At 38.2% G+C, this 17,696-nt stretch overlaps 1 protein-coding gene across 1 annotated transcript in view; it reads right to left on the reverse strand.

Moving 5' to 3' along the window:
• Positions 1–3,834: 3,834 nt before the first annotated feature.
• LOC111660869 (sodium- and chloride-dependent GABA transporter 2-like) overlaps positions 3,835–17,696 on the reverse strand; it is a 16,044-nt gene continuing 2,182 nt past the window's right edge. The window contains exons 3-14 of the mRNA XM_087176035.1: positions 17,567–17,696; positions 17,146–17,227; positions 16,138–16,270; positions 15,214–15,348; positions 14,950–15,053; positions 14,113–14,237; positions 12,962–13,074; positions 12,664–12,801; positions 12,338–12,440; positions 8,603–8,703; positions 7,578–7,748; positions 3,835–4,643 (exon numbers count right to left, since the gene is read on the reverse strand). The exon at positions 17,567–17,696 is cut by the window's right edge and continues 10 nt beyond it. Coding sequence (XP_087032161.1) covers positions 4,494–4,643; positions 7,578–7,748; positions 8,603–8,703; positions 12,338–12,440; positions 12,664–12,801; positions 12,962–13,074; positions 14,113–14,237; positions 14,950–15,053; positions 15,214–15,348; positions 16,138–16,270; positions 17,146–17,227; positions 17,567–17,696 — 1,485 coding nt within the window. The 3' untranslated portion in view covers positions 3,835–4,493. The remainder of the gene's footprint in view (positions 4,644–7,577; positions 7,749–8,602; positions 8,704–12,337; positions 12,441–12,663; positions 12,802–12,961; positions 13,075–14,112; positions 14,238–14,949; positions 15,054–15,213; positions 15,349–16,137; positions 16,271–17,145; positions 17,228–17,566) is intronic.

Genomic DNA, 17,696 nt, shown 5'->3' on the forward strand with positions numbered 1-17,696 from the left:
AAGAACCAAGAGAGTCTTAGGAGCTGAAAATATGCATAACCGGATAGTTTTTCTGCTGTTACAAGACAAGATCAGAATCAGAGGAATGTTGCGATGAGTTACTGAGGCCAAGAATTTCCCATCTAAAGCGCTGGCCAAGGGGAGTCTGTCTCAAGATGAAAACCATATTGCAAAGCTACCTCTAACGCTTAGAGACGCAGGGAGAACCGAGTTAAACAAATATTAGCTTGGATTTGGAGTCTGAGTTTTGATGGGGCATCATGAAAAGTTTGATTCACCAGTATACAGACCTTGATGAGTCCTGTCTTTTGGTCGAACTGTTCAAGCAGCAATAAAATGACCAGACTGACCACAGCACAAGCACTCACTCAGGCTCATCCTGCGCCGTCTTTCAGCCAGTGAAAATTTGGATCGACCCAACTGAATGGGCTCTTCCTCAGGATCACCAGCTTGCGGGGAGCTTGGAGCGGTGGAATAAACGGACCAGGACGTTCCAGCAGACGATTATCTAAACTGATGGCAAGGGACACATGTTGACAGGTTAGTGAATTCATCTTGGAAAGCTAATTCATCCTTGAGCAGTCCATTTAATCCTTTAACAAAAACCCTTTGGAGCACCTCATCATTCCAGCATGAATCTAAAGCCAAACTCCAGAGCTCCACTGAATATTCAGCTACACTCCTTGTCCCCAGTCGAAGATTGAGCAAATAGTTAGATACATTTCCTTAATTTGGGTTGTTAAATACAGCTGTTAGCCAAGACACAAACTCAACATAGGAAACTCTGTGTTTCTTTTGCATTTACTGCCTCTTAAAAGCTCTTCCCATTATACCATACTATACCTTGGATTTATTGTTGTAGAATTTAGGAATAATAGCTTAAGGCTGGGACTGGGAAGCACTGGAGGACAGGATGGGCAGCAGAGTAGAGGACTGGGCTGGACTGGAGGACAAACACAGAGCAGGCTGGGGTTTATGGACACAGCAAGTAGCTGGGTGAGGCGGGGACGGTGGACCTGGAGCAGGTGCAAACAATATTTAGGCTTGAGTCAAAAAGTAACACAAGGAATTATGAACTCAGAACTTGGAGTTTGGCTATAGCAAGGTACCACAAGAGTGAATGGACAATCTGGTGAAGAGTGGAGTGAGGAGCCAGGGTTTAAAAACTGTAGGAGCTTGTTGAGCTGAGCTGTGGTGGGTGTGCAGGTGGTTTGGCAGAAGCAGGAGTCTGAAAGGCCACACCCAGCAAACACACACACACAAACAGACAAAAACAAACTGAGGACAATAAACATAAGGAAGGGGAAAACAACATGAACACAAGGGAATGAGGGAGAGTAAAAGCTGATACCTGACGTATAAACGTATAAAATGGAAAGTAAAGTAGTAAAGTACCTCAAGATTACAAGATACTTAAGTAGGCGACTTGACTAAATGTACTTTTCACAACTGAATCCTATTATAATTTCAGGAGAAATGTCATAAGTCTGAGCCTGTATGTATTGATTTTAAAATAGAATAGAAAACTGATTTTAACTGTGTTTCTTTGAAGTAATATACAGTCCAGAACAATACACAATTGTGCTCATTAAGTAACCAGGCAAAGTGAAAGTGCGTGACTTATTTGCGGTGGGAACAGCAATGAATGTTATAACATAAATAACTGCAGTGTCTTAGACTTACTTTCTTACACTGACAGAATATATATTACATCTGACAGTATTATTACTTCAGCAAATTTTGTGAATCACTTTCACTCTCCTGTCAAATGCCCTTGACATTGCCCCCAAGTTGGAATACATTTTCCTGTTTGGTTACCTGTCAAGGATATTTACAGCATCAGTAAAAGAGCCATAGCGGTTTCTAAAAGTCTGACTCCACCACCAAAAAACTGCAGGTCAAACGTTGAAATATATATGAATATATGGTTGCGCAACTGACTTTTTAAACACTATCTGTCAAATGATACATTTCCTGGCTTCACATTTTTTCGATGACAACTGGTACACCCCGACTTTGGCCTTAAGGTGTGCACAAAACTCCACCAGTGACCCAACAAACTCATAACTCATAAGACTCCTCTAAAATAAGGTAAATTTAAATCCTTCCTTCCCAGGCCAGGTGCATCTCATGAAGTAATCAGGGGGGGCCTGGGCAGAGCTGTAGGGGAGACAGGACAGGGAAAGAACAGAATACACTGGAATGGCATGCTGCCGTAACACTATGCTCCTCAACATAAAAACACTGCAGTGTAGGAATTCAATGACATCAGAGACTTAAGGCTATTGGTAAATAAACATTTCGGCTTAATTAATGTTTAATTTTTATTTCACTTTGATATTGCCAATAGTTTTAAGTACTACTGTACCCATGAACCTCGATACATCCAGAATCCCAAAGTGAAGTGATTTTAACACCTCTGACATTTGTCAGGGTTTGAGGGGTAAGGCTGGACCCAAATGCAGCCAACACAAGGGAGACGGTGCAGACAGGTTTATTAAACTAACAAAAGAACTTATACACAAGCACAGGGAACCACAGGGGATGACAACAGGAGAACATGAAGAGGTAACATGAACAGACCAAAAACAAACCAGATATGGACAGCTCGGGGACATACCAGACATGAACAGGCCACATGAACAGATTGATGATTAAACAGACATGAACAGATCGAGGAAAACCCAGAGAACAACAGACGAACCGACACAGACAAAGGGGAGCACAAAGACTATATAGACAAGGGAGGCAAGGGTGATTGAACACAGGTGAAACACATTAGGGCGGGGCAGACAATCACCACACAGAAACAGGACCAAAACAGGAAGCAAAAACAGAGACACACAAGGAAACCAATAAAAAAATAAAACAGGAAGTGAGAAAAGTCCAAACAAAACTAACAAAAAGTGTCTGCCATGGCAAACCATGACAACATTGCAGGCTCCTACAAGGCGTAATCTGTAGCTTCAGAGACTTTTTCTGCTCAGTGTTTGGATATTTCTTCCTGCTATGTTCCCTGGCCATTGTAGTCGACTCTCTTTGGTTTAAATAACACACTCTTTTACCTTTGAATGTTCACTCTGAATTTTTAACCAGATTTTGTGGTGATTCAAAAGGGACGATTTCATTCCCATTCTAAACCTTGGAATTGCTTCAGATGGAGGCCCCCTAAGATTTTCTGTCCATATGAATAGCACTTATACTTCTTGAACCCGGGACTTAAAATTAGTCTCACTTCAATACTCTATACATTTTGACTTGGTAGTAACCACCTAAGCAGAGAAATCACTTAGCAAGGGAGGACAACCTCTGTGACACATCAGAACTTAGGTAGGAAAAAACTGAAACATTCGTCCATATGATAAACTGTGACGACCCATAAATAAACTACATCGTTTGGTGAGATGTGATGAGTGGGGTGAGCTGGTAACCACCTGATACAGCAAAGCAAACTGTAGACTGTGCTGACACAAATAATTTGCTTTTTCACGGTGGAAGACTGGTCCCCACTGTACTATAACAAGAGATAAGTGCAAAAACATACTGTAGATAAATATAACAACATAATATATATCATAGATAGCTAATAGAACCAATTAATAAAGGCAATATTTATACTTACATTTCAATCCATCCTTCACCTGGATCTGTGTATAGCAGACCCTATCAAACATATATATTTATCACAGAATAAAAGGGAAAGATTTAACACATCAATTCCTTTCTAAGTCATTCTGCATTGAATGAATACATCAGCTGCCACTGTCATTGGCGCTGGGGATTTTTAAAATCTCAGGTTTAGGAGGACTCAGTAGCATGAATCAGAGACACTGGTTAAAGTTCAAAACAACTTTATTAAGGCTTGGCAGGCAGAAGGGCAAACAATAGGTGAGGTCAGCATGTGGGCTGAGCCAGGCAAACGGAGCAGGCAAAAACTTAAAATCCCCCCAAAAAAGGCAGGAAAGAAAGGCTGGCAAGCTATCGCATAGAAAGCACAGTAGACAATCTGACAGGGAATAAGTGGCAATGGGCCGATATAAATACTAAGAGCTTATTAGGGAATTGGGAACAGGCGAGTGGATCAAAGTGACGAGGGTGGGGAAGAATCAGGTGGCTGAAAGGCAGGAAATAATGAATGAATGAACTGTGACACTGTGGACAGTGACAATATTATGACTGCCGTCCTATTCCTCTATGGAGGTGGGATACTTAAACATGAAGATGGTGATTTAACTTAATCATACTCATTAAAGGATTGCTTTAATTGAAAATAGATTTTAAAAACTTTATAAACTTTGTCTTCTCTATTCTGTGTTTGCTGGTTTAGCATAGGGATACAAAACTCCCTGCTTACCGTGCACGTTGCAGACCTGACATGGTAACCCAGCAGAGTTTATTGCTCATCATAATTTCTTAAAAATGCTCATCTTGTAAAACCTAGAGTTAAAAATAAAAATATCATATTTAAAACATTATCAAAAATGTTCAGTGCCTCAAACTTGCATCTCCATCTCAGACCCACCACTTCCCTTGTAATCATTGGCAGCAGGTGTAAGAGTGTCATCTGGGTTCAGAGGGCACTGCTCTGGCTGCTTCACCGTGTTGTGTGTCTTGTTTTCAGGGCGGCAAAGCTGCTTGACGTTCTGTGGAAAAAGGTTGGTCATACAACAATCAGTGAGTTCACAATAGCTAAAAATTGCACTAAAAGTGCAGTGCAGTGGGTATCCCAAACCAGTCAACAGGAACATATACAATCATATAATAAACAACCCAAACAGTATACAGGCTCTCAGGGTGTTCCTCCCTGTTATTGTTACATTATTTATGTGTTACATATAGATCTTACAACTTAATGTGGCAATAGTTTAACAAACAGGGAGGAGCACTGAGGGAGGAATATTGCAATCTTTTGCAACTACTGGATGGATTGTCATGAGATTTGCTACAGATATTCATACCACCCTCAGGATGAATTGTAATAACTTTGGTGATCCCCTGCCTTTTCATTATTATTAAATGTTTACAGAGAAATGCTTTTGTGATGTTCTCAGTCCTGTCCCCTGACCAGTCAAATCCAACAGTAAGGTTTTATGGCTGCCCTGGCCTGTTTGGGTAAGTTTAGAGAAATCTACCGGGAATTTATACTTGCACATACAGCAGTGGACTGACCAGCGCACTGTGTTGCTGGATGATGTTGCTTTGAGCTTTTGCCAAAAGCTGAGTCAAGTTCAAATTTTTTTCTGGTTCCTCTGCACCGAGACCTGCTGTTCCAAAGCAGCGGTCATCGTGAAATAAATGAGGATGCTGAGGTTCTTGATGCTATGTGTTGTTACTTTTCTTGTTAATTATTTTTGTGTGTATACTACTATCTCGACATAACTGAAAACGAGGGCATGGCCTCAATAATTCTTCAAGATTTAAATAACAGTTGAATGAATTGAATGAATGAACTAGTCGATTCATTGATTAGTTGAACAAAAGAAAAATAAAAAGCAACTATTTCGACAATTGATTCATTGTTAAGGTTCATTCTCCCATTGTGAGAATTTGCCACTTTTTCCAGTCATATGTTGTAGTAAATGAAATATCCTTGAGCTTTGGACTATTGGTCAAATACAGAAAGCTATTTCGAGACACCACCTTGGCTTCTGGAATATTATGTACATTTTTCACTATTTACTGATGATTTTGCAACCAATCTAATTGAAAAAGAAAATTGTCAGATTAATTGATAATGAAAATAATCATTAGTTGCAGCCTTATTTAAAACTATGGCATTTTCTGAATTTATGCTTTCAAAGTGTATATTCTGTAACTAGAATTACTTTAAAAAGATTAGTGGACTAATTGATCAGTCCAACAATAAGATTTAATTGCCAAGTATCATAACAGCTGATTAATTGTTTGAATAATTTTTCAGTTAAAAAATGGCACGAACTTAAAATGTGGCAATTTACTGTTTTTCTTTGTCTTATGTAATCCTAAACTAAATGTCTGAACAGTTTTGGACTGTTAGTTGTACAAAACAAGCAATAGAGGCATTTTCCCACCAATAACTAAGACTCAAACCTTTGACTGAGAAGATTATTTGCAGTTTAAACAGTAATGAAAATAATTGTTAGTTGCAACTCTAGCTTTTTAATGATGTTGGTATTTAGCGTACCAACAGTTTTACCTGTCAAAATGGTGGGAAAATATGAAAAATCAGACGCTTGCAGACACTTATAGGCACAAGTGAATAGATGACCTTAAGTTTCTCACATTTTTAAGCATCATTAGTGTCAAGTTGAGTTATTTTGCCAAGCACAGAGGCATGTGCAGCTGTATCTACTTAATCAGCTTGTCTGTCTTGAGGGCCTCATTGATTCACTGCTGTTTTTTTTTTTTTAAAGCTTTAAAACTTAAAGTCTGTGTTTAGACTCTGATGCTTGTTTGACAACAGTGGCTTATACTTGTAACTGTTGCAGGATTTAAATTGGTCTCACTGTTGAATTGCACTTCAGTGACAGTTTTCATTTTCTGCAAAGTAGGAGTGACCTGTTAGTTCACCATGATCCTGATCCTGACAGAGCTGATAGTTCTTAATTTGTGTACTATGTTGTTCTCTTCACTACCTTATATTACAGGGTATCGGCACGCCATGAAAAATCTTAGAAAGCACTGAGTTCATTTTCTTCAAAATACTTTTTATTGGCAGTCACTTTTTTTGCACGTGGTTGCAGATGTTCAGGAGATGTCACACATCTGTAAATTATAAATGTGACAGTTGATTGCACATGAGGGAAGGTTTTTTTATTGTTTATTATACAGTTGTAATGTGTTATTATTATTATTATTATTATTATTATTATTATTATTTATTATTACTACTAGCCAAAGTAGCTAGGGAGCTTATTAATTAATTGATTTTTTAAAATTTAATTTAAGATTACATTTTTGACACTTACCTGGATACAGGCAACATTAATTGATTAACTACATTACTAAAAAAAATGTTGTTACACAACTTGGAGGTAGTGACAAAAATGGGAAAATGGGATATAAATATCAACAGAAACAAGTTGGGCAGAAACAGACGTTTCAGATCAGCTGAGTAGATGACCTCTGGGAAACAATTGACTGGTATTTCTGTCAAAGTCCTGCCAACAGACTGTTCTCACACTACATAATCTGTGTCCTTCAGACAGCTAATTAGATCAGAAAGCAGAGTCTACCACATGGTCTTATCCCTAGACTGTGTGTTACCTTTTCAGTCCCTTTTAAGTCTAAATAGTCATAATAATAACTAAGGTTATGAAACTGAAACTACACTTGTAAGCCATTGCTTAAATGAGAACAAAATTAAACGCATTTCAAAAGACACACAAAAATGAAACAATAAAAAAATTCTTCCTAGTGCCCCAGCCTGGGTTTGATTAAAACCAAATTAAAGGAACAAATGTACTTTCTTTTATCGAGGCAAAAAATTCAACTGAAACCCAGACAGATCAACATATAAAAAACTTTCATATTAATCTCAACTGATCTATTATTGTAATGATCACGTAAGTACATCTTTTTCTTTACTGAGTACATACCTGCCATATCGTCCCTTTCATCTGAGTAACTTTAAAGATGATCCACAGTGGGACTAGGAGAACACAGAACAGCCCAAGAGACCAGCCCAAAGCGTAGGCCCAGGTCGGGTAGACGTAGGTTTTGTTGAACTTGAGAGGCTTGTATCTCACCAATGAAAATATGAAGGTACCCTGATCACAACAACATCAACAACAACAAAAACAACAACAACAACAACAACAACAACAAAAAATGGTTATTTTCATATAGTTTCATTGAAATCTGTTCATGGACAACACTTCAATGTGCTTTAGAAATGCTGAACCTGGTTTCATTGTTCAGACTGGGATTAAACCCCCTGTGGTCTGGCGGCTGATTGCGAACACTGGTTGTATAACTTTTCATTTCCTAATCCATGTGTTCGGTGGTTTAATTTTTTTTCTTTACTCTCTTGTCTTTCTCCTCCATCTCATGTATTATTGTAAGGACAATATTTGTCCTGCTGAATGTCAACATAAACCATGTCTTATGTTTCCGGGAAATATATTCCATGAAGACATAGGAGATATATGACATTCTCTCTCTTCCTTACTCTCTGCATCACCTCGCAGTAGGGAATATTTTTTCAGTAAAAATACACCTGTGTTTTCACCCCAAATAACAAAGAAAAGAGTGCTTCCATCCCTCCAAACTGACACCTCACAGATGTAGTCTGTTTGTCCAAATTAAGTTCTCAGGAAACTCTTTAGAATTCACATTTTTAAAAGCCTCACTTCATTTACATCTCTTCCTCATTCCTCAACTCCCACTATCTACAGGGCGAATAAGAGTCAGTGATGAAATGTGAGGACAGAAGGAAAATGGCAGTAAACTCCAAACATCAATGAATTTGATGTTATAATGACCAAAAGGAAGTGAAACAAAGCCGCTTCAGTTAGCATTTGTTCATTGCCTTAACTCACGGAAAGGAATCACTAACTTTTCTGTTTTATGGAAAAAAATAAATCAAACTACAACTTCTTTTCAGAAACCTTATTTCACTCACCAGACAAACAGCAGGGGTAATGTAAAGCCAGCAATACTTCATTATCGGCCATGGTCGATAACCAATCATATCTTCAATGTTGTCAAAGAGACGGTCTGCACCTGGTAATAAAAAGGAAAATTAGTGGCCTGTTTAACGTAAAATCTGTAGAAATCAAAAGGTATTCTACACACTCACCCAGAACTTTAGCTTGTTGCCTTAAACACACATTTCAAAACATAAATCTCGACCAGTTTTCACTATTTTCATATTCGACAAAATTAGGAATACTGATTAAAAAAAGTTACAAATGAAATGTCGTCAAATATGAAATGCCGAGCAGGCCTACAGAGTGGAGTGTTTAGGTTTGTACAGTTATAAAAATGTACTGCTTAGCTGTAAAGGCCCATAGATAAGGTTAATGTGATGTGTAAATCTATTTCACAAATGATGATGTTTATTGACACCGCACTGTACTGATGTGTCTCACACCTGACTGAATGAATATTTTTTAATGCCCACAACACTGGCAACCGGTAGATTATAGTTGTTTAACTTACATACGCCTCGTATCATTCACCAGTGTTAACATCTATTATTAATATATTACTGCTATATAATCAAGCCTATGCAATGTGAAACATTTAACACATTAATATAATGTGTTGTAATGTGTGGGTGCTTGTCACAGTTACAATAGTTAACCTACTCTAAGTTTCCCTAAGTTAATAATGCCTCAGTCACATATTTTCTCACCCTAACCTCAACCCCCTGTGAAGCAGTATTTAAATCCCCTTTGACAATTGGTAGGGAGATGGAGAGGTGGGGGCAGGGTGAATGATGTGTTTTTATAAAGTGAATGTATAGAGCTCTCTTAGATCTTTTGTATTCATTCACATTCAAACAAAGAGTGCCAAAGAAACCAAACACCCCTCCTCAAGAGGATTCGATGTCCATCAAGCTTAAATGAGCTTAAACGGGAGTGATGGAGGGAACAAAGCTCAATGTAAAAGAGAACATAGGAATTAATGTGAGGACAAAATATCTACTCAATATCAACTGACAAAGTACCCCAGGAGTGAGGTATTGGGCAGAAGTGCATGCCCTGTTGTAAAAAGTAAACAGGGTAAGGGATAACATTCACTTCATTTAACAGTGAATAAACCACTTACAGGTTTTAAACCCAGTGAGCATCAATAATAACACTTGGTAATAGTGTAATTGAGGGAGTAATTTCACAGTTTTAGAATAAGAATAAGAAGGTGTTTTGTTTATCCTCATATAGAGTAACTGTGCACAGCAGTCCCACTTTGAGGATAAATTATAAGATGACCAGTACTGGATTTTCGAGGCTGAAACTGATCATTATTTGAGCTTTAAAAAAATGACAATTATATATTGGTGGTATAATCCCTTAAATTTAGGTATTATGACTTAAAGAGCGTGGCTTTTGAAAAGTTGAAAAGTAAATGTGCCAGTGCTCTCTGGTGGACAAACCATGTAATGGTGTCACTACATCTAAATGACATCAGATATCTTTGATATTTCTTTTCTGGAAATTCTTGGTTTTCATTGTTTAATATCAATGCCACTTCCCATATTCTGTATATGTGCTAAGATAAAACTAACAAACAAATAATAACTCAGATTCTCATCTTGAGTTAGTCCTTCTATTAAGATATGTATCAATAACATTGGACATCATAGCTTAAATTTAAATATTCAACAAAAATTGTCTCATAGCATCCTTTTTCTCAGGTCTTATTGACTTCATTTTTCACAGCTTTATGTTTGTTGAAACAGTCAATAAAAGTTTTATTGAAAGCATGGTTTGAGACCTACTTTTTGACCAATTAAACCAATGAACATGCTGTGAGTTAACTCCTGTTATTTAAGGGGACTGATCATAGTTTTTGAAGACCTACAAGATACTCCACTGGACAAATATAAGATTTGTGTTTCAAGGTTTGGGTTGAAAAACAGTGACTGAATGATTTTTTTAAATTTATTTTCTAATGAATTTCATGTATTTTGTGGTATAGATCGCAGGTGTCCTAAAATTTGGGATATTATATATGTGAGCATGGATGGATAATTGAATAGGCGTTCTGGGCAGATGCCCAGGAGGTATTAAGGCTAACCAAAACTCAAGAAATATCACCAAAACCGTTTCTAGACCGGAAGAAACATTGCTAACTCCACTCCAGACACTATTCTTATTGGGAACTCTAAACAAGCAGGTCAGAGTAAAAAAGCCATTAGCTCTCATCTCAGCCCCAATTCCAACGTTAGGGAAAGGAATTGCATGGCTGAAATCCGTGTGCCACAAAGTTTATTGACAATTTCAATATCTTTTGGAACTGTAAAGACTGCTTTAAATCTGATGGGGTTCCTCCAAACATCACTGGATCCAGAGTCAGTCCTGCTCTTGGGACGCCATACCCAAACAAGAATGTGTGGATAAGGACAGAGCACACAGACAGCCTGTATCTCTATCCTCAAACCTGACCCTCTGCTCCACATCACCACAGGCATTCAGACGATGTCTCAGTCCCAATCAGATTACTCAGTGATCTTAAATATGTCACTGTTAAGCCACAGTCAGTCTCCTGTCCTGTCACAAAATCCCTACAGCTGAAATTAGCTCTTTATAATGTCAGATTGTTGGCTAACAAATCCGTGTTGACCTGTTAATTGAAAACAACTTGCATAGTATGTTTGTATTAATTTTTTTTAAGACCTCCCGTGCTGCTGGTGTAGCAACACTGATAGAGGCTTGTCCTCCATACTATAATTCAGGTCGCACCCAACCCTTAATCACAACACTCTACAGTTTGTGGGCCAGCAGTGGTGGGTAAATCACTGCCCATCTACTCTTGGCTTCCAGCTTCCCTCCTGCTCCATATCCAGCGAGAGGGGCTCGTTGTGCCTCCTCTCTCATTAGGCGAGCTGCTTGTTTCTTGCTTCTTTCATCCAGGCACAGAATTGATAACAACTGCCATGTTGATTTGGCTGGGAAACCTCTGCAACTGAGCTTCACAGGGATCAAACCATGACTGCCATCCCTTGTCTTTGTATTCCTGACCTAAGGGTGGATACTTTGTGACCTTTCTCTTGTGGGCCTGTTTGCATCCCTCATCCCATCTCAACAAAACTTATTTCCCAGTCTTTGGTTGACCACAACTCAATGTCTGGGTGCAGGGTTGTGTGCACAACCTTTTCTGTTTCAATCCATTTTAATCTGGTGTGACAGTCATGCATTTTGTACTCCCACCATCCACCAACCACCACTCTGGTGGACTCTCAGGTTAGACAGGAATGTTATCCACCCTCAACCTAGTACGATCTGGACAGCGATCCACTACACTGCACAACAGGTGCGTAGCCGAAGATGCTGGCCTGAAAAGGGTTATGTATGGCTCCAATTGAGAATTTATTCAGATGTTTCAGATTTGCTGGAACAGACACAAATCAGAGCTGAACCAACCAACAGTTCATATTGTGGTCTCACTCAGTGGCTTCAGTCTGCTTCAGTCCAAAAACATGACAAACCACGGAAAAAAAGGCTTTTAATAATTAGTCACAAAGAATTAGCCATTGTGACTGTTAAGAGAATTTCTTTCAGTGAACACTTATTTAACCATGACCCGACCATCTAAAACCGTATGATTTGTTAGAATTAAGATAATTCCAACACGCACAAAATAAACATAAAAGTATATTGTTGATTAAGGCAGGATAACCATAATGACTCACCATATATCCATCCAATTGCTATCGTCTGACACACTGAAAGAAGAAGAAGATTGTTGCCACTACAAACATAATGGTCAAAGAGTTGAAGGAAATACAAGCCACCCTGCAGGAAGATAGAGGTTCAATTGTTAGTGCACATCAACACAAAAACAACACACTTCATTTCAGTTAGATTAGTGCTAAAGCAGCTCATCGTGCTGCATGACACATTGACAGTAATCAGTATCGGCCCGTTTCTGGACAGTTCAGAGGCTAACTTTTATTCACTGTGAACTGATCACAAACATGAACATTTCTGGGAGACCACCACCAATTTGAGTTCCCACCTCTGTGACGAGAAGGAGGCCGAGAAAGAAGCAAACAGAGCAGAGACAAAGCAGCAGCAGCTCTCGGCGATAAGCTCTTCGAAACACAGTGGGAAACATGTCCGTCACTGAGGTCATCAGGCACTCAAGACTCACAAACTGCCAGAGACACAGACCAATGAGCTAAGTGAAACACTTCAATGAAAACCAAAATAACTAAGATTAACTGGAATTCACAATTTTAAAGTATGAAGGTAATTTAATGATTAATAGTTGGCTAAATGCAAATATCTTGTTTGTTTGTTTGTTTTTATCTCACCTGTGTATCTGCACCCAACAAGATGACCATGACGAAGAAGCATATAGCCCATAGCTGAGGTAAAGGCATCATGGCTACTGCACGTGGATAGGCAATAAATGCCAAACCAGGTCCTGTAACACATGTTCGTCAATTGAATGCCACTTTCCACAATTCATTTCAGATGGAAAGCTTTTTTTTTTTTTTATCATTTTACTATATCGATAATTGTTTTAAGGTTAAGGTTAAAGTGGCTATAATCAATATTTTAATTATAACAATGTATCAAAACAATGTAACAGTGTGAAAGACGTCATAGTGATGAATCATTTGAATCTGCAGCTCATACTTAGCTCATTGTTTAGCTTCAACTTTACTGTTTTGGTTCACTCATTGCTCTAATAGCAGCGTCTTAAACAACAAAAAAACTACTGTACACTATCGGCTCAGCCCCAAACAGCACACAGACACAGTTAGAGACTGGCTGGGACTGTGGACCATCTTGACTTGAATGGCATTATTGTTGTTCTTGCAATCAAGAAGTTGCAGTGGTAAGTTGAACATCTTAGATTAGATCATGTTTTTGAAACCAAGTGGAAACACTGGCAAGACAGTCGAGCTACTGTGAAAACTGGCAACACTTTATTTTGCAGATCCTGTATTTTCCAGATAATTTCCTGGAAACTTTAATCACAATTTCCTAAAAATTAGCTGGTACTTAGCTGTAAATCACACATTTCCAAGAATGGCAGACACAGTTTGATTTTTAATTGTAAGGGGAATAGAGAAAGTGCTACCTGAAAGTGAAGTTTATTGATCATGGTAACAGTTTGAAAGAAAACCCTACTCTTTCAAATGCAGCTGAAAACACAAAAATCTTGTGGAATTTACAGGTTTTTAATCATAGCCTGACCAATAATCAATTTCTGAGGTTGGTATAATTACTGGCATGAATTTTGAAAAAGAAATCTGATAATAAAATATCAGATAATTTCATTTTTACACATTTTTGATAAGTATCCCTTAAATTCTTTCGTGGTAATGAAAGAATTTTGATCAAGATCAGCTCTATAATTATCTGCAGGGCAGCTCTTCAGGTAAACAGAGAGGATTTAATAAAGTGATCACTGAGTGTAAATATTACAACACAAACTATGTAGTGGTGTTTTTACCAGAGGCAGCCACTTCAGATATTGGCAGTCCTTGTTCGTAGGACATGAAGCCCAAAACAGAAAAGATTGCAAACCCTGCCACAAAACTGGACCCGCCGTTCACCAAGCAAAGAACAAACGTGTCTCTGAGGGAAAAAACACACACCACAAACACCAAAACTGTTTAGCAAAACAGTGGGATTGTGTTAAAAAGTTACACTGAGAAGAAAACTGTAGAGCATGACGGAGATAATGGTAAAAGTGAATACTCAGAACACATCTGGCTTCTGAATACACAAAACAATGGTCAAAAACGTGATTGTCACGTGTCATTTTACAGTCAAATAAAACATTGATGACTGATGATGGGTGATGTAAAAGGTTAACGTGCGTGTGGATTGTTTAAAACCAGGTGTCTTAAATAATGCCATGATTAGCATGCAGGTTGAAACAGGTCTGCATTTTTTTAAAATCATGCCTGACTAAACAAAGGCTTTTAATGCACTGCACCTTCCCCCCTCATTTAATTTCCCTCTCATTTCTCTACACCAGTTTGCTCCATTATTACTTTATATTTCTACAAACAAAAATGTATGCCATCAGAATAACTTGAAAGATGCTATAATCACTTAAAATTTAAAGAAGTGGAGACTTTTACTACAAAATTCCCTCCTCTTAAATTTTTTTTCTTCTAGCACCCCCAGGTTCTGAGAGCCTACTGGTTGATCTGGTCTCTAATAAAGTCATAATAGAGAAAAAGAGAAAACCTTATCGCTAGAATATAAGGTCAGCCTTCTGCATGTGTTTTACAAATACATTTAAATATAGGACAAAGAACAAAATACAGAGAGCACTTACTTGAAACAATCATTGTTATACTGATTGTAACTACCCAGGGCGGTCAAACTCCCCTGACAAATCCCAAAAGAGAAAAGAACCTGTGCGCCTGCGTCCATCCAAACCTAAGCAGATTCCAAAACAAAAATATGAGTAAAGTTTCACCAGTTAAAGTACTGAAGGAATGGAGATGTCTGCACAAGTATGTGTGTATATTGGCTTCTGACTGAGGTGGCAGCTTGTCTTGGTATTTACTGTATGTGGAATAGTTGACTTTTTACTTACTTGAGGGTCCACCAACCTTGTTGGGTCAGGATACAGGTAGAAAGCTAAGCCATCCATAGCTCCTGGTAGAGTGAGTCCACGAGCCAACAGAACCACCAGCATGAGGTAGGGGAATGTGGCTGTAAAGTAAACTACCTGTCAACATGAGAAAAAGGCAGGTTTTTGCTTTTAATGCAGAGCAGCTCGTGAACCTGCAGCCACAGAGGAACATTGAATATGACAAACTCAGCTCAGCTCAAGTATTGTAACTCTAAAGACTGAAGACACTGTAGCATTGTCTGTTCAAAGGAGGCCATATATGAAGGCATTTGCAGTTGTTATGTTATTATTATGTTATTTATTCTTTTTACCCATCTGTAGTTGTGATTGTTCTGGTTGTTCTAGAACTAATCGACTAATCAATTAATTAGTCTGTTGACAGAAAAATAATCTGCAGCTGTCTAGATAATTAATCGAATTGTTTTAAATTTATGAAAGCTTCTGAAATGTGAATATTTCGAGGTTTCCTTAGAGCTTTGAGAAACTGGCATTTTTTTGTTGCAATTTTATTGGCCAAACAACTAACTGATTAATCAACAAAATAATCAACAAATTCATGGATAATAAAAATAGTCATAAGTTACAGTCCTAGATTGGTCTGCATTGTTTTTTATGCCACATGTTTGGTGTTGGTCGTGTTTGTTGGGAGGTTAGGGACAGGGATAGTGAAGACAACAAGGCGCCTGAAGAAAGGCTCACTGCTCTTTTTGAATAATGCTTGACATATTTGCATTTGGCGTTTAAAGCCATTTCCATTGTAACATCTAAAGAACAAGCACCTTGCACTAACAGAGATGCCGCTCCAGTTGAAGGGTCAGAACACTAATATCAATGAGCCTCATGCGAGAACCACTACATCAAACAGATACACAGAAATAGCTCTACCTTTCCAGTGGATCTCACTCCTTTCCAAACACAGAAGTAGCACAGGATCCACGCCAGTAAGAGACACAAAGCCAACTCCCACCTCAGGCTACCAATCTCCTCAATCCCTTGAGATATACCCAGTACTCGTCTTCTGAAAATAAACACATAATTACCATGACTGTTGATAAAAATCAAATGCTCTTGGCCTTGCAAAAGAAAAATTTCAGTTTCAGGGGAAAATTAGTAACTGAGATATTTCTGACAGTTGAATAAAAAGATAAAACATCAAAATGAAGCACTAATTACCATTACACTACATAACATTAGTGATGCCGTGCATACCTATTGTATATCGTGTATAACCAACTGAAGCAATAAATTATCGCATTTTGATGTAACCGGCTCATTTATATTCTGTTATTGTCTGCTCATATGTCAAGGAAAAACAAGAATTCCCGCCTCAGGGTTGTGCACCTCCCCCAACCAAGTTGCAGTTTAAATGCACGTCTGTCTTGACTCACATAACATATGTAGTGAAGACTTTGCAGGAATCTAATAAAATATATTTACTGTATTTGCAGAACATTATGATGTCACAGTGAAGCTGACCTTTGACCATTCATTCGTCACTATAGACATTCATGTGAAATTTTCATAATTAGAATAGGAATTCTTAAGCCAAAAACATGTTTTATGAGGTCACAGTGACATTGAGTTTTTAGGAAAACTCAACATGGCAGTCAAAATAATTAAAATTGTTAAAATAGTTAAAATGGTCTGGACCTGTCTTGACTGAAGCACAGTTACAGTAACTCACTGAAAGAAATGTTTTTTTTTTACAGCCATGTTAGCGGTGCTAGCAGCTCTGTCATCGCATCATTATTTCTGCAGTGACGGCATGTAATTTTAACAGATTCCAGGCCGTCACCTCATAATGAAGTGTGAAAGATCATGGACAAATACTCGCAATATCAACTTTCCGTGTCAGTGCCAACGAAAAAGAAGACACGTGTGAATTATACTTACTCCCAGAATTCTGTTGCAGGTGTGGTTGCGTTTGCTGTCCAGTTTGAGGACGCATTTGTTTTATCAAATTCAACACAAGACTCTGAGAAAACAAACAAAAAAAAAATCATGACATTTTATTTGATCAAAGTGCAGATAAACAAATATTTGATAACAAAGAGATACTTATAGTTCTATAAACTCATAAAGTACAAATTAATCCCAATAATTCCACACTAATTTCAGATGTGAGGAACCCTGGAATATCACTGCTACAGGGTTTTGTGAAACCAGTCACTTGAGCTATCAATCAATCAAGAACGCAAGCAGTTTATTAGAAATTCTTGTATTTCTGTATCAATTCAAATGCGACCTCACAGGCCTTTCTCTGCATTTAAGTAGATATAAGGTAGTTGATTTCTGTATCTGTCTGCATGTCTACCTGTGTTCCAGGTGTTTCTGCAGCTGGCCCATGGGACTTCAGCACTGAAAGATGAGAAGAGGTAGAAGAAGGCCCATGCCTGGATGACAATGTATGACACGGCAGCATATGCAATCACCACCTGGGTAGC

Source organism: Seriola lalandi, unplaced genomic scaffold (genome assembly GCF_002814215.2).
Source record: "Seriola lalandi dorsalis isolate HSWRI2012SDOR001 ecotype SW California unplaced genomic scaffold, Sedor1 jcf7180002054522, whole genome shotgun sequence".
In the NCBI taxonomy this organism is placed as follows: Eukaryota; Metazoa; Chordata; class Actinopteri; order Carangiformes; family Carangidae; genus Seriola; species Seriola lalandi.